At 44.0% G+C, this 22,578-nt stretch overlaps 2 protein-coding genes across 3 annotated transcripts; both read left to right on the top strand.

Annotated features, from left to right (window-relative positions):
- Positions 1 to 748: 748 nt before the first annotated feature.
- LOC115121017 (uncharacterized) lies at positions 749 to 12,101 on the top strand. 2 transcript variants are annotated; one of them, XM_029650020.2, is made up of 14 exons: positions 749 to 880; positions 1,114 to 1,417; positions 2,535 to 2,589; positions 2,682 to 2,719; positions 2,836 to 2,908; positions 4,100 to 4,258; positions 4,555 to 4,672; positions 6,968 to 7,018; positions 7,181 to 7,258; positions 7,389 to 7,445; positions 7,630 to 7,689; positions 7,817 to 7,869; positions 7,991 to 8,096; positions 8,440 to 9,331. In XM_029650020.2, the coding sequence occupies exons 1-14, from the start codon at positions 848 to 850 to the stop codon at positions 8,785 to 8,787; spliced, it is 1,533 nt and encodes a 510-aa protein (XP_029505880.2). In that variant the 5' UTR covers positions 749 to 847; the 3' UTR covers positions 8,788 to 9,331. The 2 variants fall into 2 exon arrangements, with proteins under 2 accessions (XP_029505880.2, XP_064875413.1); XM_065019341.1 differs by lacking the exon at positions 8,440 to 9,331 and adding an exon at positions 12,014 to 12,101 and having other exon boundaries at positions 750 to 880.
- LOC115121018 (myoneurin-like) lies at positions 12,041 to 20,676 on the top strand. Its single transcript, XM_029650021.2, has 7 exons — positions 12,041 to 12,303; positions 12,522 to 13,444; positions 13,527 to 13,686; positions 17,159 to 17,337; positions 17,427 to 17,510; positions 18,384 to 18,485; positions 19,950 to 20,676. Exons 1-7 carry the CDS (start codon positions 12,041 to 12,043, stop codon positions 20,237 to 20,239), a joined length of 2,001 nt encoding a protein of 666 aa, XP_029505881.2. The 3' UTR covers positions 20,240 to 20,676.
- Positions 20,677 to 22,578: the final 1,902 nt, after the last annotated feature.

The raw sequence follows: 22,578 nt of genomic DNA, 5'->3' as shown, positions 1-22,578 counted from the left end.
TGCCCACTATGACTAATTTGTTCCCATTGGAAACGACAAGCTGTCGTATGTCTTGGTTTAGTTATAAAAATCGTTGACCTAGCGTCAGCCATCCCAATTGACCTCCTAAAACAGAAAACATAGGGGTCAGTCCAGTGAGTGCATTGATAATGAAACCGATCACTGATTGGCTGAAGTTATAGTTGCTCGTGCGCACTGCTTTGGTGAGGGAGGTCATAAGAGAGTAGTTGGGTAGGTAAATGAAACTGCAATAATTAGCTAGCTAGATAGGTAAAACAAATAAATGTGTCAACAAATAATTTAATATGCCAATAATGTATTACGGCACTGTTGTTAGCTAGCTACTTGATTGAAAAATATCAATTAGCTAGCTATTACAGTAGCTAGTCAGTTTGCGATCCCGCTTTAGCTAAAGTTAGCTTGGTCGCTAACTAAGAAAGATAAGCAACAACATTGCTATAATAGGAGCTGAAAACTGATCACATTTTCCTGATGAAAAGGACGGACAGTTAGCTATCTACAGTAACTACTTAACTTAGTTTTTTTTAAATGATTGCTATTTTTTAGCTTAGTCTTTGGAGACGTGGTTGTTAGTGTGATGGCATGGGTGATGTTTATACTGTGACGTCATAAACGCCTACATGAACTGAACCTATTTATTTGGAATTGTTTTTCAAGCTCATGAATGATCTAGCTCTCTTAGTAGATAGCTACCGATCCGTGACTTGTCATTTGTAACAGCACACTGTTTGAACTGATTTGATTTGAAAAAAATAAATCGTCTGAAATAGTCTGAATCTCTCAAGGGGGACAGAGATTTCTAGCGGCATTGGGGCTTTGAGGGAGAATGCTGCGCAGGACCGTCTCCTTCCCCATTGAGGTAATATCTAGTTATAGCTAGAATTCGTTCATATTGTGTCAACACAAAAATAAAAAATTGTGTATTGCTTTGGCAACATTGGGTTATTTCAGTTTCATGTCAATAAAGCTCACCTGAATACTGTACTAGTAGTCTGCCATTTATCTTAACAGCCATTTATTTGTTAGCACGTTCAGAGATGTGTGTGTAGACGTAAAGCCCTTCAAGATTAAGTTGTTGTGGTTCTAATGTAGGCGGGGCGGCTGCAGCAGCTGGGTCTATTGGATTGTGCCTCCCACGGTGTGACATCATGCTCGGTGCTCGACCTCCAGTCTCTCCACCGAGGTCACCGGGGTTCACGACAATGGGAGGATGAGTGGCAGGGCCGGCACCAGGGGCCTGCCGAGGCTGGCCAATGGGAGGATGAGCGGCAGGGCCGGTACCAGGGGCCTGCCGAGGCTGGCCAATGGGAGGATGAGCGGCAGGGCCGGTACCGTGGTCCTGCCGAGGCTGGCCAATGGGAGGATGACGGTGGGTTAGTGGTCACACCTTCTAATGGTGAGTACCGACTCGTAGGACAATATATAATTTTGTCCAATTTGGATTATTTACCTTCTCAGCTCAGCTCAGAGAGTGGGAAGTGGGGTGAAACTGGGGTCTCAGCTCAGAGAGTGGGAAGTGGGGTGGAACTGGGGTCTCAGCTCAGAGAGTGGGAAGTGGGGTGGAACTGGGCTCTCGTTTGTGAGAGTGGGAAGTGGGGTGGAACTGGGGTCTCAGCTCAGAGAGTGGGAAGTGGTGTGAAACTGGGGTCTCAGCTCAGAGAGTGGGAAGTGGGGTGGAACTGGAGTCTCAGCTCAGAGAGTGGGAAGTGGGGTGAAACTGGGGTCTCAGCTCAGAGATTGGGAAGTGGGGTGGAACTGGAGTCTCAGCTCAGAGAGTGGGAAGTGGGGTGAAACTGGGGTCTCAGCTCAGAGAGTGGGAAGTGGGGTGGAACTGGGGTCTCGGTTGTGAGAGTGGGAAGTGGGGTGGAACTGGACTCTCGGTTGTGAGAGTGGGATGTGGGGTGGAACTGGGGTCTCGGTTGTGAGAGTGGGAAGTGGGGTGGAACTGGGGTCTCTGCTCAGAGAGTGGGAGTGAGCTCTTGGTTGTGGAGTGAAGTGGGTGGAACTGGGTCTCGGTTGTGAGAGTGAGAAGTGGGGTGGGAAGGGAATCTCAGCTCAGAGAGTGGAACTGGGCTCTCGGTTGTGAGAGTGGGAAGTGGGGTGGAACTGGGTCTCGGTTGTGAGAGTGAGAAGTGGGGTGGAACTGGAATCTCAGCTCAGAGAGTGGGAAGTGGGGTGGAACTGGGGTCTCAGCTCAGAGAGTGAGAAGTGGGGTGGAACTGGAATCTCAGCTCAGAGAGTGGGAAGTGGGGTGGAACTGGGGTCTCAGCTCAGAGAGTGAGAAGTGGGGTGGAACTGGAGTCTCAGCTCAGGGAGTGGGAAGTGGGGTGGAACTGGGGTCTCAGCTCAGAGAGTGGGAAGTGAGGTGGAACTGGGGTCTCAGCTCAGAGAGTGGGAAGTGAGGTGGAACTGGGCTCTTGAGGTGTCAACCATGCAGTAGTAGTCAGATTCATTGACAGATCAGGGAAGTATGTGTAACACATGGTCCCTCCTCTTTTCTGTCCCCTGTCTAGGTAGTACCAGGGGACCCAGATGGAGGGATTTGTATACCAGCTCAGACCAGCTAAGGTGAACATACACACAGTTATAGCCATAGCCTTCATCTATCTGCTCAAATCTGTGTGTCCACACATTTCGCTGCTCTGTGTGTGTGTGTTTAGGTCAGACTCAGTGGAAGATGATAGCTATGATTATGAAGGTGAGTTTTTCATTGGTTATTGGCTGCTCTTTACGACCAATTAAAAGGTGTGTGTGTGTTGGGGTGTGGGGCGGAGGGGTGTGGGTGTCTGTTTTGATGTTTTGTGTGTGTTTCAGAGGGGAAGCAGAATGATGAGTCGGTCAGGCTGTACGTGTCAGAGGAAGAGAGGATCCTCAACTCTGCAGACCTGTAAGGGCCTTACACCCAGACGACTCCTAGCAAATCAAATTGTATTTGTCACATGTGCCGAATACAACAAGTGTAGACTTTTCTGTGAAATCTTACTCACAAGCCCTTTCCCAACAATGCACAGTTAAAAAGAAAGAATAATTTGCTACGAGGTTGCAAAGGTGAGGTAATATGTACATGTAGGTAGGGGTAAACATGACTAGGCAATCAGGATATATAATAATCAAATCAAACTTTATTTTTCACATGTGCCAAATACAACAAGTGTAGACCTTACCATTAAATGCTTACTTACAAGCCCTTAACCAACAGTGCAGTTCAAGAAGAGTTTCAGATTTTTTAAACCAAATTAAAGTAAAAAAGTATAAAAAGTAACACAATAAAATAACAATAACGAGGCTATATACAGGGGGCACCGGTACCGAGTCAGTGTGCGGGGGTACAGGTTTGTTGAGGTAATTTGTACATGTAGGTAGGGGTGAAGTGACTATGCATAGATTTTTTTTTTTAATTAAAAGTTGAGATAATAAGCAGAGTAGCAGCAGCGTATGTGAAAGTGTGTCTGGCTTCAATATGTGTGCGTGTGAGAGTGTCAGTGTAGAATGGGTATAGTCCAATCAGTGTGCATAGAGACAGTACAAATGGGGGGGGTCAATGCAAATAGTCCGGGAAGCAATTTGATGAACTGTTCAGCAGTCTTATGGCTTGGGGAAAGAAGCTGTTATGGAGCCTTTTGGTCCCAGACTCGGCGCTCCGGTACCGCTTGCCGTGCGCTAGCAGAGAGAACAGTCTATGACTTGGGTGGTTAAAGTCTTTCACTATTTTTAGGGCCTTCCTCTGACACCGCCTGGTATAGAGGTCCTAGATGGCAGGGAGCTTGGCCCCAGGGATGTACTGGTCTGTACGCAATACCCTCTGTAACGCTTTGCGGTCAGATGCCAAGCAGTTGCAATACCAAGAGGTGATGCAGCCAGTCAAGATGCTTTCAATGGTGCAGCTGTAGAACCTTTTGAGGATCTGAGGCTTCACGGCCAATTTTTTCAGCCTCCTGAGGGCGAAGAGGCTTTGTCGTGCCCTCTTCAAAACTGTGTTGGTGTGTTTAGACCATGATAGGTCCTTCGTGATCTGGACATCAAGGCTGTTGTGATAGCAGTTTGTGTACTTACTACTTTCTAAATTGTGTGTTTGTAGGAGTTCAGAGGAGAGGCGTGATGTTCTAGCAGAGTTGGTGTATTCCCGAAGCAGACTGAAGCAATTGAACTCAGAGCTGCAGAGAACAGTAGAGGTAGCCGATGACAACAACACACTGCTACGCACCGAGAACACTGCCCTGCGCAACCAAGTCAAAGGGTAACCATATTAGCAACCACACACACTGCCCTGCACAACCAAGTCAAAGGGTAACCATATTAGCAACCACACACACTGCCCTGCACAACCAAGTCAAAGGGTAACCATATTAGCAACCACACACACTGCCCTGCACAACCAAGTCAAAGGGTAACCATATTAGCAACCACACACACTGCCCTGCACAACCAAGTCAAAGGGTAACCATATTAGCAACCACACACACTGCCCTGCACAACCAAGTCAAATGTAACCATCAATCAGTCAGGCTGTTCATCATTATTTGTGTTTATCAGGATGAAGCAGTCGATCCATGATGCAGAGCAGCTGATGGACGAGCTGGAGGAGATCCGGAGCCTATTGGTTGAGAAAGACGATGCTACGGGCAATCTGGAGGCCTACATCAAACAACTGGTGGTTAACCAGGAAGTGGTGTACAGCAATAGTAAACAATAAACCATCAGTGGAGGCTGCTGAGGGGAGGACGGCTCATAATAATGTATGAAACGGAGCAAATGGAATGGCATCAAACACATGGAAACCATATGTTTGATGTATTTGATACCATTCCACTGATTCCTCTCCAGCCATTACTACGAGCCCATCCTTCCCAATTAAGGTCCCACCAACCTCCTGTGGAAACTATATATATATATATATATATATATATATATATGTTAAAGGGGCGGCAGGTAGCCTAGTGGTTAGAGCGTTGGGCCAGTAACTGAAAGGTTGCTGGATCAAATCGCCGAGCTGACAAGGTAAATCTGTCATTCTGCCCCTAAGCAAGGCAGTTAACCCATTGTTCCCCGGGCACGGAAGATGTGGATTTCGATTAAGGCAAGCCCACCTCCTCTGATTGAGGGGTTGGGTTAAATGCGGAAGACACATTTCACAACTGACTAGGTCCCTATATATACAGTTGAAGTCGGAAGTTTACATACAACTTAGCCAAATACATTTAAACTGAGTTTTTCACAATTCCTGACATTTAATCTGAGTAAAAATTCCTTGTCTTAGGTCACTGAGGATCACTTTAATTTTAAGAATGTGAAATGTCAGAATAATAGTAGAGAGAATGATTTATTTCAGCTTGTATTAATTTTTTTACATTCCCAGTGGGTCAGAAGTTTACATACACAATTAGTATTTGGTAACATTGCCTTTAAATAGTTTAACTTGGGTCAAATGCTTTGGGTAGCCTTCCACAAGCTTCCCACAATAAGTTGGGTGAATTTTATCCCATTCCTCCTGACAGAGCAGGTGTAACTGAGTCAGGTTTGTAGGCCTCCTTGCTCGCACACGCTTTTTCAGTTCTGACCACACATTTTCTATAGGATTGAGGTCAGGGCTTTGTGATGGCCACTCCAATACCTTGCCTTTGTTGTCCATTTTGCCACAACTTTGGAAGTATTCTTGAGGTCATTGTCCATTTGGAAGACCCATTTGCGACCAAGCTTTAACTTCCTGACAGATGTCTTGAGATGTTGCTTCAATATACCCACATCATTTTCCTACCTCATGATGCCATCTATTTTGTGAAGTGCACCAGTCCATCCTGCAGCAAAGCACCCCCACAACATGATGCTGCCACCCCTGTGCTTCACGGTACCATGTTCTGAAGGTGTTCATGGCTTGCAAGCCTCCCCTTTTTCCTCCAAACATAACGATGGTCATTATGGCCAAACAGTTCTATTTTTGTTTCATCAGACCAGAGGACATTTCTCCAAAAAGTACGATCTTTGTCCCCATGTGTAGTTGCAAACCGTAGTCTAGCTTTTTAATGGCGGTTTTGGAGCAGTGGCTTCTTCCTTGCTGAGCGGCCTTTCAGGTTATGTCGATATAGGACTCATTTTACTGTGGATATAGATCTTTTTGTGCCGGTTTCCTCCAGCATCTTCACAAGGTCCTTTGCTGTTGTTCTGGGATTGATTTGCACTTTTCGACACCAAAGTACGTTCATCTCTAGGAGACAGAACGCGTCTCCTTCCTGAGCGGTATGACGGCTGCATGGTCCCTTGGTGTTTATACTTGCGTACTATTGTTTGTACAGATAAACGTGGTACCTTTAGGCGTTTGGAAATTGCTCCCAAGGATGAACCAGACTTGTGGAGGTCTACAATACTTTTTATGAGGTCTTGGCTGATTTCTTTTGATTTTCCCACGATGTCAAGCAAAGAGGCACTGAGTTTGAAGGTTGGCCTTGAAATACATCCGCAGGTACACCTCCAATTGACTCAAATTATGTCAATTAGCCTATCAGATGCTTCTAAAGCCATGACATCATTTTCTGGATTTTTCCAAGCTGTTTAAAGGCACAGTCAACTTAGTGTATGTAAACTTCTGACCCACTGGAATTGTGATACAATGAATTATAAGTGAAATAATCAGTCTGTAAACAATTGTTGGAAAAATTACTTGTGTCATGCACAAAGTAGATATCCTAACCGACCTGTCAAAACTATAGTTTGTTAACAAGAAATTTGTGGAGTGGTTGAAAAACAAGTTTTAATGACTCCAACCTAAGTGTATGTAAACTTCCGACTTCAACTGTATATATATGACAAATAAACCACCCAAGTGAACACATCTGATTTGACCAATCACCTCACCAACTGAGCTAATTGGTAAATGTGAAGTAACTTGGGAAGAAAGTATTGATAAAATTATGGTGAGAAATACAACGGTTTTCATCCCTCGTTCCGGCAGGAGAAAGAGAAGGAGATTTTGGAGGACCAGATCGAAACCATCGGCAGTGAGGTATGATGACCTAACTCTTGACCTTTGACCCTGTTAGAACAGACAAATTGAACGTTTCACTGGCCAGCCAATATGGAGGCATAATACACATTGTTGTCAAAACATAACAGAACTTTTCTATTCTATTCTCTCTCGTTCTGTCTGTCTGTTTCTCACCCCTAGATGTCCCGTATTATACCAGACAGAGCCACTGACAAGAAGAAGATCGTTAACCTCAGCCAGGCTCTACAAGCCTTACAGGTAACTCTCACACACACACACACACTCGGGTATCCTACCACCAGATCAGAGGGGGGTGATTTTGGTCCTGGGAGGCCGCAGGATTTTTCCCAGCCCTACTAGTAACTAGTAACGTGTGTGTGAGAAACAGCTTCGACTCGAGGAGAGCAGACTCGCTTTGGATCACAGGGATGAGGTCCTACGTAAGGTAGGCGAAACCTACGTATTGAAGATGATGTTTACATTTGAAATATGCCCTAAATACCCAATAAATGTACAAGTTTTTCTTTAGACATGCCACATGGATTGCCAGTTTCAAATGTGGTCCATTGCAGTCTATTACCTGGCTGGCCTTTGCTCAACATAACTTTGTGTGCACGTGTCTCCTTCAGAAGGACTTTGTAGTTGAGCAGCTGGGGCAGTCCCTTACAGAGTACTCCTCCATTGCACAGGTACATCACACACACACACACACACACACACAGACATTTTACATATGCCTGATACAGACCTCACACACACACATATTTAACTGATATACACTCGGGGCTTTATGTGTGTGTGTTTCTCTGTTCTCAGGATCTGAAGGAGAAGATGAAGGATCTGCAGAGCCAACTGGCAGAGGCCCTAATGTAACTACACACACATACATACACACACAATCGTATCATCCCTCACACACTCTCTAATTTTGTCACGTTTGTAATCGCTCATACCCTCTCTCTCTTTCCTCATGTCTTTCTCTGTCTGTAGTAATGGAGGAGAGGGGGGTTACATGGCGTTAGATGGAACTCTGTCTGCAGCCACTCAGCGCTCCATCTCTCTAGCAGAGGAACTGGGTCTACTGCCATGCATGATGGTGGGTCACATACACACACACACATGACTGATCATGGCTGAGTGTTTGTCTCCGCTGTGTGGTGATCAAGTAGTACTACAGGACAATGTGAGTTTAGGGTTAGGTAGGGATTAGCTGGGAGAGTGTTTTCGCGCCAGTGAATGAGGACAGGCTGACCATAAAGGCTGGAATGGAATTTATGGAACAGATTAAAACATGTGGTTTCCACATGTTTGATGTGTTTGATACCGTTCCATGAATTCCTTTCCAGTTTTACAATGAGCCCGTCCTACAGCTTTGCACACACACACACCCTTGGGGAGAGACGCTGTTGCTAAATGCGTGTGTTCACTTCCTACCCCAGGAGGACTCCTCTGATGAGGTGCAGAGGGAGGAGAAGATAGAGGAGGAGCAGAGAGTGGAGGAGAGGGTAGAAAGACAGGCGGATGAGAAGAAAGAGGAGGTGGTTAAGGAGGAGAAACAGATGCTAGAGGAGAAGAGTGGTGTGTGGTCAGATATGGTGAGAGGTGTCCGAGCAGCAGGAGGTTTCACCCTGGGTTTCCTGGTTCCTCTGGGTGTCCTGGTCTCCATGGTCCCCGGCTGCTACGACCACTGTACAGAACTCGGCTTCACCAACACTTTCTGGTCTACAGCCAGATTCCTCATACAGCCATACTGCAATGTGCACCACATAGGCCTCCCCCCGCTGTAATACACACCAGAGGGAGCTGGTGGGGGGAGCTATAGGAGGCTTATTGTAATGGCTGGAATGGAATTATTATCTACTTCTCAACCTATACGCATATCTACCTACATAACTACTAACATTCACACACACACACTTAAACATGAATACACACACACACAATAATACAACTCAAACCCTGATAATCAACTTTTCCAGGCTGCTATGCTGCTGTCAACTAGGTGAAAGGTGAAATAAAACTAAATAAACTGGAATACGGCATCATACATGGACAACTAGTTGTAATTTTAAATGGAAAAGGTAGAGAAGATTTTACAATGTGTATTTGTTTATTTGTTATGCACATTTTAAATGGACATTTTAAAGGTTGGACTCAATGTTGTTAATGTTTTGTTATTTTTTGTCTAATTTCTGTATAGTGTTCTGTACAGTACAGAAATTCACTGCCACGTCATGGTCTACTCTGTCATTTAATTATTTTATTCGTAACATTCTTGATTTCCCTGGTTTGAATTCCCAATATTATTTACATTTAAATAAAGAGACTTGTACAGTAAGGTCAAAGATTTTTGATAACTAACCCAAGATAGACTAGAGCCTGTCGTTTCCAATGGGAATAAATTAATCATAGTGGGTAGAACAAGCAAGGAGGCGGTCAGAGCTAAGCACGAGCTAGTGAGATTCTATTGGCGTGTTCTGGCATCTATTTGCATATGTCCGTTAGGGAACGCCTACTTTGAGGTGCAAGTGTACAATAACTCAAATTGCCCTTGCACTCCGAAACAAAGACATTTTTTAAACTTTGGTAAAGTATACAAAAGGCAGTTCAATCTGTTACAGATTGTAGTTTTGGAAACAGAGAACTGTATGGAGATCAAATGTTTCATTGATGAGACTCCATCTCCCACTGGGCTTCTTCTCATCACCATCTTTGGTAGTGAGTGGAAACGCAATCCGGATGCTTAATATTTATACATCTGGTGAAATATTTGGATCATTGTTCTATATGTGGTGGTAACGTGTTTGTCTTTCCATTTCATGTCAAAATCTTGATGTAACAAAGAAAGTGACGAGAATGTATTTAGAGCTCGGCACTTTATAATCTTAAAACCCGCAAATGATTTACCTCTGGTTCATTCAGGGGAAAGAATAGTTTTGGGATAAACGCAGAAAATAAGTTTATAGGTTAACACAGGCTTAGGAGATCTTATACGTTTTGTTCTATGATATCATTAAATTAAAATCACCTTCATGAATTAAGAAGCGTTTGTTTAAAATTACAAATATGCTTCAAAATTCACAAAAAGACGCCATTTAGTATGGTGCTGCAGCTAGCGACTGGAATGAGCTGTAATCAAGTTTTATCTCAATCTCTTCATTCAAAGGCTCAATCATGGACACTCTTACTGACAGCCGTGGCTGCTTTGTGTGATGTATTGTTGTCTCTACCTTCTTTCCCTTTGTGCTGTTTGTGCCCAATAACGTTTATACCATGTTTTGTACTGCTACCATGCTATGTTGTTGCTTTAGGTCTCTTTTGTGGTGATGTGTGTTTTGTCCTATATTTATTTTTAATCCCAGCCCCCCGTCCCCACAGGGGGCCTATTGCTAGGCCGTCACTGTAAATATTCATTTGTTTTAGTTAAATAAAGGTTAAATAAAATAAATAATATACTAGTTCTAGTTCCAAACTTCGCGAGATTAGTCGTGCCTTGACGTCATCATAAAATGGCTACTCAATCAAAGGGATTATAAGGTATTGTCATTTTACACACGTTTCTGTGCTTAATTTCTACATTTAATATGTTTCAATGTTATACGTATCCGTGTGATTACGCAACCGAATGCCCGGTTATTTTAAAACTTCCCCACGTAGTTTATCGCGTACTCGTCGCATTTCGAAATAAGAGCCCGTTGTTATTAACGTTAGCGCGCTCATCCTCGATAACCAAGTGGGCCTAACCTAGCTAAACGTCACATTAGGTAAATGGTTTCAAGCCCCGTAATGTCATTTGATATATTCATGGTAAAATAAAATGTAGCTGATTTGCGCAGATTCCTGTGGGTGCAGTAAGCCATTGTAGGATTCGTGATGAACTTTTATTTTCATAACGTTAACGTTACTCTGGGATCTACTGTGCTGCTACAAAGTACAATGAGATGAGTGTTTCCGTAATGTGTATTAATTTCAATCACTTAATTTTATCCCAACAGAACAACACCAGGTATTTTCAACCAAACAATAACGCTATTATAAAGGGTGAGTATGTGTATTTATGTAAATGTCGCTATAATACTGCTGGGGGAGAGACAAGTAAAGAACCAACAAGAACAATGGCAATAGCTAGATGAATAGAAAAAACAAATATTTTGGTAGAGAAAAGATGGACATGTACAAATGTTTTAAATATTCTTGATGAATGCTTGCCACCAATGTTCCTTATAGGACACATCACTGCACTCTAATCCTCTGTAAACTGGTCATCTCTGTATACCAGGCACAAGAACCAGTGGTTGATGCTTATTTATAAAACCCTCTTAAGCCCCCCCCCCCAAAGCACACACATCCCTGGGTCACTCGTCTATTCAGTTCGCTGCAGTTAGCGACTGGAAAGAGCTGCAACAAACACTCAAACTGGACAGTTTTATCTCAATCTCTTCATTCAAAGACTCAATCATGGACACTCTTACTGACAGTTGTGGCTGCGTTGTGTGATGTGTTGTTGTCTCTACCTTCTTACCCTTTGTGCTGTTGTCTGTGCCCAATAATGTTTGTACCATGTTTTGTGCTGCTACCATGTTGTGTTGCTGCTTTGCTATGTTGTTGTCTTAGGTCTCTCTTTATGTAGTGTTGTGTTGTCTCTTGTTTTGATGTGTGTTTTGTCCTATATTTTCATTGTATTTATTTTTAATCCCTGGTCCCTGTCCCCGCAGGAGGCATTTTGGTAGGCCGTATTTTAAATAAGAATTTGTTCTTAACCTACTTGCCTAGTTAAATAAACATTTTTAAAATGAAGTGAAACAGTAACATGGGACAAGGTTGTAAAAAGACTGGTAGTAATATATTCAATTAGCATAAAAGAGAAAGCTTTAAATACTGCCAGAGGTTGGCCCTGTCACAGCCTGCACTGTCAGTGAAAAATTACACACAACCTCCTATGACATAAAGTCTTATTAGTATAGGTAAAGCACTAATAGTTAAACAACCCCATTGAAATGAATTATCCTCCAGGCAGTTTGACCCTGGCGTGAAGCAGTGATGTCACAGCAGGCCCACAGCGAGCACCTGTTGGAGCAGCTGCGTTGGCAGCGGGAAAGCAACGTTCTGTGTGACATCACGGTCGTTGTGGGCGACACACTGTTCCGAGCGCACCGTAATGTCCTGGCGGCATTCAGCGGGTTCTTCTCGGCACTGCCTGACAGAGGTCACCGGGTCACGACCCTTAACCCTGAGTTTGTCAGTGAGCAGGCCCTGGACACCCTGCTGAAATACATCTATACTGGAGAACTACACACTGACAGGTCAGTACATAACTACACTGGTGTGTACAAGGGTAATTTAGCAATAGGTGTGGAAACACTATTCACCAAAGCAAAAGGTGTGTAAGCTCCCCTATTCACCAATTCCCCTGAATAATATGACTACACCACAATTTTAGTATCACAATAACTATGTATAATACATTATTGTTGTTCATCTGTTGTTATTGCTCTCGTTTATCTGTGGTTGACCATAACAGTGGGGAGTCTGAGGCCGTGCTGAGAGCAGCAGTGTTCCTGGGGATGAGGGAGGCGGAGCGTCTCCTGAAAGACAAAACAGACAGCCAACAGAAGACGAGGATAGAGTCAGCCCCACACACCCCTTCCGCTCCCTCACCCTCCTCCCCTCTCTTACCCCCCAGCCCAGAAGTAATCGAACCTCTGTCCTGCCTTTCTGGAGTGGGCTCTGTAGAGAAGGATGAGGAGAGGGAAGGAATGAGGGGGGAGGAGGAAGAGAGGGAAGATCCAGAGTACACCCCTCCCTCCCCAAGCCCCCCAACATCCCCCCGGAGAGGAGCCAGGAAGAGGAAGGGAAGAAAGCCCAAGGCCACACCTAGAAACCAGACCTCACCTGAAAACCAAACCTTGCCAAGTAACCAAACATCAGCTAGCCATGACGACATCCCAGATGACGCAAAAGTCACCCAGCCCCAGAGGGGTAGAGGCAGGGGTAGAGGCAGGGGGAGAGGCAGGGGGAGAGGCAGGGGAAGGGGAAGGGATCTGTCGTTAGAAGCATCAGACCCTCAGATCGTCGAGGAGAACCAGACAGACCTCAGCCCATCGTCACTGAAACTTGTCAAGAGGAATAGGATGAGTAGTGGAGAGAGGAGAGGAGGAAAGAGAGGGAGGGGCAGAGGAAGAGGGAAACTGAAGGAGAACAGATCGAGCGATGGAGAGGTGAATGAGCAAAATTATGATAAGGGAAAGGCTGGGTTGAAGAACCAACAGGTGAAAGTGAAAGAGAAGCCGGTGTGTGCGGAGTGTAACAATGAGTTCTCTGAGATCAGTAGTCTGAGGAGACACATGAGGATCCATAAAGGAGTGAAACCTTTCCAGTGTCTCTTCTGTTCCCGAGCCTTCACACAGGGAAACCAGCTCAAGATTCACCTCCGCATACACACAGGTGAGATACACACATACACATACACACAGGTGAGACACAAATACACACAGGTGGGACCCTAACTGTCTCTCTGCCTTTCTAGGAGAGAAGCCTTTTGCATGTTCTCAGTGTGACAAGGGTTTTACCCAGAAGTGTCAGTTGGTGGCTCACTGTAGAATGTACCATGGAGAAGAGAAGCCTTACACCTGTGAACAATGTGGGCTGCAGTTCACTACCTCATCTAACTACAAGATCCACAGCAGGTAGGAGGACTGTGTGGAAAGATGGCCTATTTGTGTTTATCTTTTTCCTTTTTCTTAACCTTTTATTTAACCAGGTAGGCCAGTTGAGAACAAGTTGTCATTTACAACTGCGACTTGGCCAAGATAAAGTAAAGCAGTCCGACACAAACACAGAGTTACATATGGGATAAACAAACGTACAGTCAATAACACAATAGAAAAATCTATATACAGTGTGTGCAAATGTAGTAAAATTAGGAAGGTAAGGCAATAAATAGGCCATTGTGGTGAAATAATTATAATTTAGCATTAACAGTGGAGTGATGGATGTGCAGAAGATGATGTGCAAATAGAGATACTGGGGTGCAAAGGAGAAAGGAAAAAAAATAACAATATGGAGATGAGGTAGTTGGGTGGGCTATTTACAGATGGGCTGTGTACAGGTGCAATGATTGGTAAGCTGTTCTGACAGCTGATGCTTAAAGTTAGTGAGGGAGATATAAGTCTCCAGCTTCAGTGTTTTTTGCAATTCATTCCAGTCATTGGCAGCAGAGAACTGGAAGGAAAGGCGGCCAAAGGAGGAGTATGCTTTGGGGATGAACAGTGAAATATACCTGCTCGAGCGCGAGCTACAGGTGGGTGTTGCTATGGTGACCAGTGAGCTGAGATAAGGCGGAGCTTTACCTAGAACATACTTTTATAGATGACCTGGAGCCAGTGGGTTTGGCGACGAATATGATGCGAGGGTCAGCTAACGAGAGCATATAGGTCGCAGTGGTGGGTAGTATATGGGGCTTTGGTGACAAAACAGATGGCACTGTGATGGACTACATCCAATTTACTGAGTAGAGTGTTGAAGGCTATTTTTTTAAATGATGCTAGACGGGCAGGCGGGTGCGGGCAGCGATCGGTTGAAGAGCATGCATTTAGTTTTACTTGCATTTAAGAGCAGTTGGAGGCCACGGAAGGAGTGTTGTATGGCATTGAAGCTCGTCAGGAGGTTTGCTAACACAGTGTCCAAAGAAGGACCAGAAGTATACAGAATGTAGAAGTCAACCGATTGTGATTTTTCAACACTGAAACTGATTATTGGAGGACCAAAAAAAGCTGATACCGATTAATCGGTATTTGTAATAATGACAATTACAACATTATGGCAGCCCAAACTGCTGCATATACCCTGACTCTGCTTGCACAGAACGCAAGAGAAGTGACACAATTTCCTTAGAAGAAATTCATGTTAGCAGGCAATATTAACTAACTAAATATACAGGTTTAAATAAATATACTTGCATATTGATTTTTAAGAAAGGCATTGATGTTTATGGTTCGGTACATTGGTGCAATGACAGTGCTTTTATGGCAAATGCTCTTTTAAAATCATCACCCGTTTGGAGAAGTAGGCTGTGATTCAATGATAAATTAACGGGCATCGCATTGATTATATGCAACGCAGGACAAGCTAAATAAACTAGTAATATCATCAACCATGTGTAGTTAACTAGTGATTATGTTAAGATTGATTGATTGTTTTTTATAAGATAAGTTTAATGCTAGCTAGCAACTTACCCTGGCTCCTTGCTGCACTCGCGTAACACATGGTCAGCCTACCACGCAGTCTCCTTGGGGAGTGCAATGTAATCGGCGTCCAAAAATGTTGATTACAGATTTGTTATGAAAACTTGAAATCACTCCTAATTAATCGGCCGACCTCCAACAGAATGGTGTCGTCTGCGTAGAAGCGGATCAGAGAATCACCAGCGGCAAGAGCGACATCATTGATGTATACAGAGAAAAGAGTCGGCCCGAGAATTGAACCCTGTGGCACCCCCATAGAGACTGCCAGAGGTCCGGACAACAGGCCCTCCGATTTGACGCACTGAACTCTATCTTAGAAGTAGTTGATGAACCAGACGAGGCAGTCATTTGAGAAACCAAGGCTGTTGAGTCTGCTGATAAGAATGCGGTGATTGACAGAGTCGAAAGCCTTGGCCAGGTCTTTGAATACAGCTGCACAGTATTGTCTTTTATTGATGGCGGTTATGATATCGTTTAGGACCTTGAGCGTGGCTGAGGTGCACCCATGACTAGCTCAGAAACCTGATTGCATAGCGGAGAATTGGGATTCGAAATGGTCTGTGATCTGTTTGTCAACTTGGCTTTCGAAGACTTTAGAAAGGCAGGGCAGGATGGATATAGGTCTGTAACAGTCTGGGTCTGGAGTCTCCCCCTTTTAAGAGGGGGATGACCGCGGCAGCTTTCCAGTCTTTAGGGATTCCAGACGATACGAACGAGAGGTTAAACAGGCAAGTATTTGGGGTTGCAACAATTGCGGCGGATAATTTTAGAAAGAGAGGGTCCAGATTGTCTAGCACAGCTGATTTGTAGGGGTCCAGATTTTGAAGCTCTTTCAGAACATCAGCTATCTGGATTTGGGTGAAGGAGAAGTGGGGGAGGCTTGGGCAAGTTGCTGTGGGGGGTGCAGGGCTGTTGGCCTGCGTAGGGGTAGCCAGGTGGAAAGCATGGCCAGCCGTAGAAAAATGCTCATTGAAAATTCTCTATTATCGTAGATTTATCGGCGGTGACAATCTTTCCTAGCCTCAGTGCAGTGGGCAGCTGGATGGGGGTGCTCTTATTCGCCATGGACTTTAGTGTCCCAGAACTTTTGGGAGTTTGTGCTACAGGATGCAAATTTCTGTTTTAAAAAGCTAGCTTTGCTTTCCTAACTGCCTGTGTATATTGGTTCCTAACTTCCCTGAAAAGTTGCATATCGTGGGGGCTATTCGATGCTAATGCAGTACGCCACAGGATGTTTTTGTGCTGGTCAAGGGCAGTCAAGTCTGGAGTGAACCAAGGGCTTTATCTGTTCTTAGTTCAAAATTTTTCATGCTTATTGAAGATGGTGAGGAAAGCACTTTTTAAAGAATAACCAGGCATCCTCTACTGACAGAATGAGATCAATATCCTTCCAGGATACCCGGGCCAGGTCGATTGTAAAGGCCTGCTCGCTGAAGTGTTTTAGGGAGCATTTGACAATGATGAGGGGTGGTCGTTTGACCGCAGACCCATTACGGACGCAGGCAGTGATCGCTGAGATCCTGGTTGAAGACAGCAGAGGTGTATTTAGAGGGCAGGTTGGTCAGGATGATATCTATGAGGGTGTCCCTGTTTACAGATTTAGGGTTGTACCTGGTAGGTTCCTTGATAATTTGTGTGAGATTGAGGGCATCTAGCTTAGATTGTAGGACGGCATAATATGTTCAGCATATTCCAGTTTAGGTCACCTAACAGTATGAACTCTGAAGATAAATGGGGGGCAATTAATTCACACATGGTGTCCAGTGTACAGCTGGGGGCTGAGGGGGGTCTATAACAAGCAGCAACACTGAGAGACTTATCTAACTGTGTGTGTGTATATAGGAAGCACAGTGGAGAGAAGCCGAGTGTGAGTTCATCTATCTAACTGTGTGTGTGTGTGTGTGTGTCCATATAGGAAGCACAGTGGAGAGAAGCCGTATGTGTGTGAACGGTGTGGGAAGGGTTTTGCCCAGGCCAGCACTCTGACCTATCACATTAGGGTCCACACAGGAGAGAAACCTTACCAATGTGACACCTGTGGGGTGGCCTTCTCCGTCTCTTCTTCTCTCATCACACACAAACGCAAACACACAGGTAACCCACTGAGGCAAGGAGAGTGTAAGTGTGTGAGCGAGCAGGGGTCCCTGTCTTCTCTGACCTGTGGTTGTCTGTGTGTTTTCCAGGTGAAGCGCCACACGAATGTCTGGTGTGTCAGAGGGCCTTCATTACCAAACGAGAACTCAACAAACACTCTCGCATCCACACCGGTGAGTCTACGTAACGCGCACACGTGAGAACCGACTTCATCCAAGGGAAAAGATCAAATCAAAATTTTTGGTCACGTGCACTGGATACAGGGTGTAAATGGCACAGTGAAATGCTTAGTTACAAGCTCTCCTCAACCGTGCAATACACATTTATAAAACAAATACAAGTTATAAAAAGTAGTAAAAGAAGAAAATAGTAATGTTTGCGATATATCACAGTAAGAGTATACAGTATAGACTATGGAATGTGCTAAAGTGGGGAGTGACATGGTTGAGCAGCTTAGGTAAATAAATAGTAACAGCAACGGAGTGAGTGAGTGACAAGCACGAAGTGTCCAGCTGTCAAATCCATCACTGTCTGTTAGTTATTAGTATATCTACTGTGTTCTAGAAGGGTTTCTGCCCTGGAGTGGAGAGAGTGAGGAGGAAACACAGGTTGGAGAGAGTGAGGAGGAAACACAGGTTGGAGAGAGTGAGGAGGAAACACAGGTTGGAGAGAGTGAGGAGGAAACACAGGTTGGAGAGAGTGAGGAGGAAACACAGGTTGGAGAGAGTGAGGAGGAAACACAGGTTGGAGAGAGTGAGGAGGAAACACAGGTTGGAGAGAGTGAGGAGGAAACACAGGTTGGAGAGAGTGAGGAGGAAACAGGTTGGAGAGATTGAGGAGGAAACACAGGTTGGAGAGAGTGAGGAGGAAACACAGGTTGGAGAGAGAGGGGTGTAGGTATTTAACAGGATGAAGAAGAAGAAGGCGGGATAGCTTATTTGGAGTTTATAGATATGGCCCTTTGCTTTTCATGACTATGTGACTTGACCAGGAAAGACTCCTGGCCCTAGTTGTAGAGAATGAGGGGATATGTGCGGTGTGTGTAGGTGGAGATCCAGCTGTTAAGCAGCGTGTAACATGTGAGCTGTGTGGAAACACCTACGCTGGCATGAGCAGCCTGAAGAAACACCAAGAGAGACAACACTTAGGTGAGATTCTGTCTGTCTGTGTCTTCTATCTTTTTTACCATCTACACTGCCTTGTAAAATTATTCTTTATTTTATTGTGTTACAAAGTGGGATTAAAAAATAAATACATTGTCCAAAATCTACACAATACTTTTGTTCAAAAAAATGTATCTAAAAATGTAATTGATAAAATATAGTATTCGCTTCTTGACTGAAGGAGCTGAATACGTACATGTTAGAAGCACATTTGGCAGCGAGAGATATTGCCTCAAATGTGAAGAAATCCAAGGGTTGTGAATACTTTTGCAAGGCACTATACAGTGCATTCGGAAAGTATTCAGACCTTTTCCACATGTTACGTTACAGCCTTATTCTAAAATTGAAGGACAACCATCTCTGCAGAACTCCACCAATCAGGCCTTAATGGTAGTGGCCAGAAGGAAGCCACTCTTCAGTAAAAGTCACATGACAGCCCACTTTGAGTTTGCCAAAAAGCACCTGAAGGACTCTCAGACTATGAGAAACAAGATGCTCTAGTCTGATGAAACAAAGATTGAACTCTTTCGCCTGAATGCCAAGCGTCACGTCTGGAGAAAACATGGCACCATCCCTACGGCATGGCGGTGGCAGCATCATGCTGTGTGGATGATTTTCAGCGGCAGGGAATGGGAGACTAGTCAGGATCGAGGGAAAGAGAGAGGTCCTTGATGAAAACCTGCTCCAGAGCGTTCAGGACCTCAGACTGGGGGCGACGGTTCACATTCCAACAGGAAAATTACCCTAAGCTCACAGCCAAGACAACACAGGAGTGGCTTTGGGACAAGTCTCTGAATGTCCTTGAGTGGCCCAGCCAGAGCCCGGACTTGAACCCGATTGATCATCTCTGGAGAGACCTGAAAATAGCTGTACAGCGACACTCCTCATCCAACCTGACAGCGCTTGAGAGGATCTGCAGAGAAGAATGGGAGAAACTCCCCAAATACAGGTATGCTAAGCTTGTAGCGTCATACCAAGAAGACTCAAGGCTGTAATCGCTGCAAAATGTCATTCAACAAAGTACTGAGTAAAGGGTGTGAATACTTATGTAAAATCATTTTTTTTTATGTACATTTTCAATAATACGTCATTATGGGGTGTTGTGTGTAGATTGGTGGGGGGGGGGTTAACAAAATGTAGAAAAGGTGGAGGTGTCTGAATACTTTCCAAATGCACTGTATCTATGTTATAAAGGTTTTGTATCATTTCAGCTAGTAGTTTTGAAAGGAGTGCTCACGAGCCAAAACAGGCCCCTGAAAATGGTTTACTATTGTGTACGTCATCCATTTTGTATGATATGTTACGTTCTGCAATTTGCATGATATGTTACGGATTCCAACGCGTACAATATGTTACAAGTTTGTAAGTGCTTAAGATCTCGTTCAATCTCTTTAACGTGTGTGTGTGTGTGTGTGTGTGTGTGTGTGTGTGTGTGTGTGTGTTCTCCAGTGGATGTTCCAGAAGGTGCTCTCCACCACAACATTCCTATTGATCACCAGGGAATGATCTCCCGCGATGCGCCCAGCCCTGTGCCTGAGGAACCAGACAACACAGACCCCGAGGAGCCAGACAACCTTGAGCCCGCGACACCTAACTTGAGCCCTAACCCTCTCTGTGTTCTAGTGGAGCAGCTGCATACATCTTCCCTCTCCTTCTCTTCCCCAGTCTCCCCCGCCGAAAATATAGAGCAGATCATCATCATTAGAACATTGGACAACGACCTCTGCCCTGACCCCTAACCCAGACCCTAACGTTACTCTTTCAGGCCTGGAGTCAGCCCGCCGATTCAACTGGATCACATATGATTCAGCTGTAGTCAGATATAGAACTGTGTCAATAGTGACGATGTTGATATGTCATGTAATTCTCTCCATCTCCGATCTAAAAGTATTTTATTTTTCTGGTGTGTTTTTAATTGCTGTATATAGTTAAGTGAGATAGTCACTGAGGACCTACCCCACAGAAGAGCCAGGCTCACCGTATGCTGGCTTGCATTTCTCTGATGGTTCTCTGTTCATTGTTCTGGTTTTAAACCCACGTCTCAGTAACATGGGGCTTATGTATAAGCTAGAGGTTATGTTGAGATAGGATGGATATTTATGAAAAGTCTACATTTTTTTCTTCTTCAAATAAATAGTTTTATTTTTTATTCTGAGGAATAAATATCTGAAATCTCTGGGCTTTCTCATCCTTTCCACAACATTTCAGTATCTTTATAGATGCACCACTAGGATGTAATTTCACCTTTGAACATTTTACATCATTGTGGATTAAAGAGAGGTAACGTTTTTAAATAGTGTTGATTTTTAAAAAACTATTTCAGAGAATTAATTCTAATGAATGTTGGCGCACGTTCTCCCCTTACATTTTGGTTTTCCCAGCGCATGTTTTGCCATAGGAACGTAAACATTTTATTCTCATCCTAGGCCTGGTTTTGTTATATTCGCAGCTAGCCTAGTTTCTCTTCTATGGGTATTACAGAAGTTTGTTTACTAATCTGTCTGCCAAGAAAAATAACTACCAGCCAATGGAACATTTTAGAATTCCTGCATGAGACTGAGGGGAAGACGGGGTAGGTTCGCAGTATCATGCACAGTTCATTTTCTACTTGTACTGGCGTTCACTTCCTTCACAAATGAGCTTAACCAACCCCAGCCTGTCTCTACATTCCGTAGGGACATCACACTCACTCTGTCCAGACCCCTCTGAGACAACGACTCAGTTACAGGTAGCTAGGTCATGTTTACTGTTGAGACAATACATAGCTTGCATTGGCTGCATTCTAACAAAAGTCTCAAGTGGGAACCTCTTCATCTGCTCTGAGAAGTGAGTGAATAGGATAGGTGAACGCATGGAAGCACAGGGATATCATGTTTTCACCTGTCTCGTTCTCTGATCATTGCAGGTAGAGGAAGTTGAGATATTGAGATGCACACGTGTGTTGTTGATTGACAGGTTTGGACTTGAGGTACAACTGCATCACGGACGAGGGGGAGAGACACCTCGCTGACCTCGAGGTACTGTTCACATATATTGGAGGTTGATGAACACAGGTGGGTGTGTATTACCCTGTGTGCTATTTGTGTCAGGAGAATGTGTGTCTGCGCTCTCTGGACCTGATGTGTGATGACATTCAGACAAGAGATGAATACATCACCAAGAGTTTGTATTTATACATTAATTATAAACACTGGAGTAGCTAAAGTGCCTTCAGAAAGTATTCATACCCCTTGATTTATGCCACATTTTCTTGTGTTACAGCCTGAATTCAAAATGGATTAAATAAATTCAAAAATCTCACCCATCTACACACAATGCCCCAAAGTGAAAACATGTTTTTAGAAATTGTTGTAAATTTATTGAAAATTAAATACAGAAAGATCTGATTTTCATAAAGCATTCACACCCCTGAGTCAATACTTTGTAGAGGCTGTGTAGAGGCAGTGATTAAAGCTATGAGTGTTTCTGGGTAAGTATCTAAGGGCTTTGCACACCTGGATCGTAACTGGAACAAAATATAAACGCAACATGCAACCATTTCTACGATTTCACTGAGTTATAGTTCATAGAAGGAAATTAGTCAATTAAAATACATTCATTAGGCCCTCATCAATGAATTTCACATGACTGGGCAGGGGCGAAGCCATGGGAGGGCATAGGCCCACCCAGTGGTGATGTTGGCATGTAAATCTTGTTGGGGCAAACAACAAAAAAAGATAAACGTCAATATAACACTATTTGACGAAATTAAATAAGCTTTTAATTTGACACATCAAATAACACAATTCTATTATAGAATGTTGTATGTGCTGAATTGGTACGTGCAAGCCAAGCACCACAACTACTAACGTGTGTTTACAATACCGCGTTGGTGAAAATAGACCAAATTATTAGGGTGAGGCACATGGGCTACTAACGGCTTACTACACAACATACACTTAGTATTACCTTCTTAGCTACAGTCTACATTTCTCCCTGGCATATTACTACACAACATACACTTAGTATTACCTTCTTAGCTACAGTCTACATATCTCCCTGGAATATTACACTTAGTATTACCTTCTTAGCTACAGTA

This window comes from Oncorhynchus nerka, linkage group LG6 (assembly GCF_034236695.1).
Source record: "Oncorhynchus nerka isolate Pitt River linkage group LG6, Oner_Uvic_2.0, whole genome shotgun sequence".
NCBI lineage: Eukaryota > Metazoa > Chordata > Actinopteri > Salmoniformes > Salmonidae > Oncorhynchus > Oncorhynchus nerka.
The sequence above is the reverse complement of the archived record's forward strand: the minus strand, read 5'-3'. Positions and strand labels throughout refer to the sequence as shown.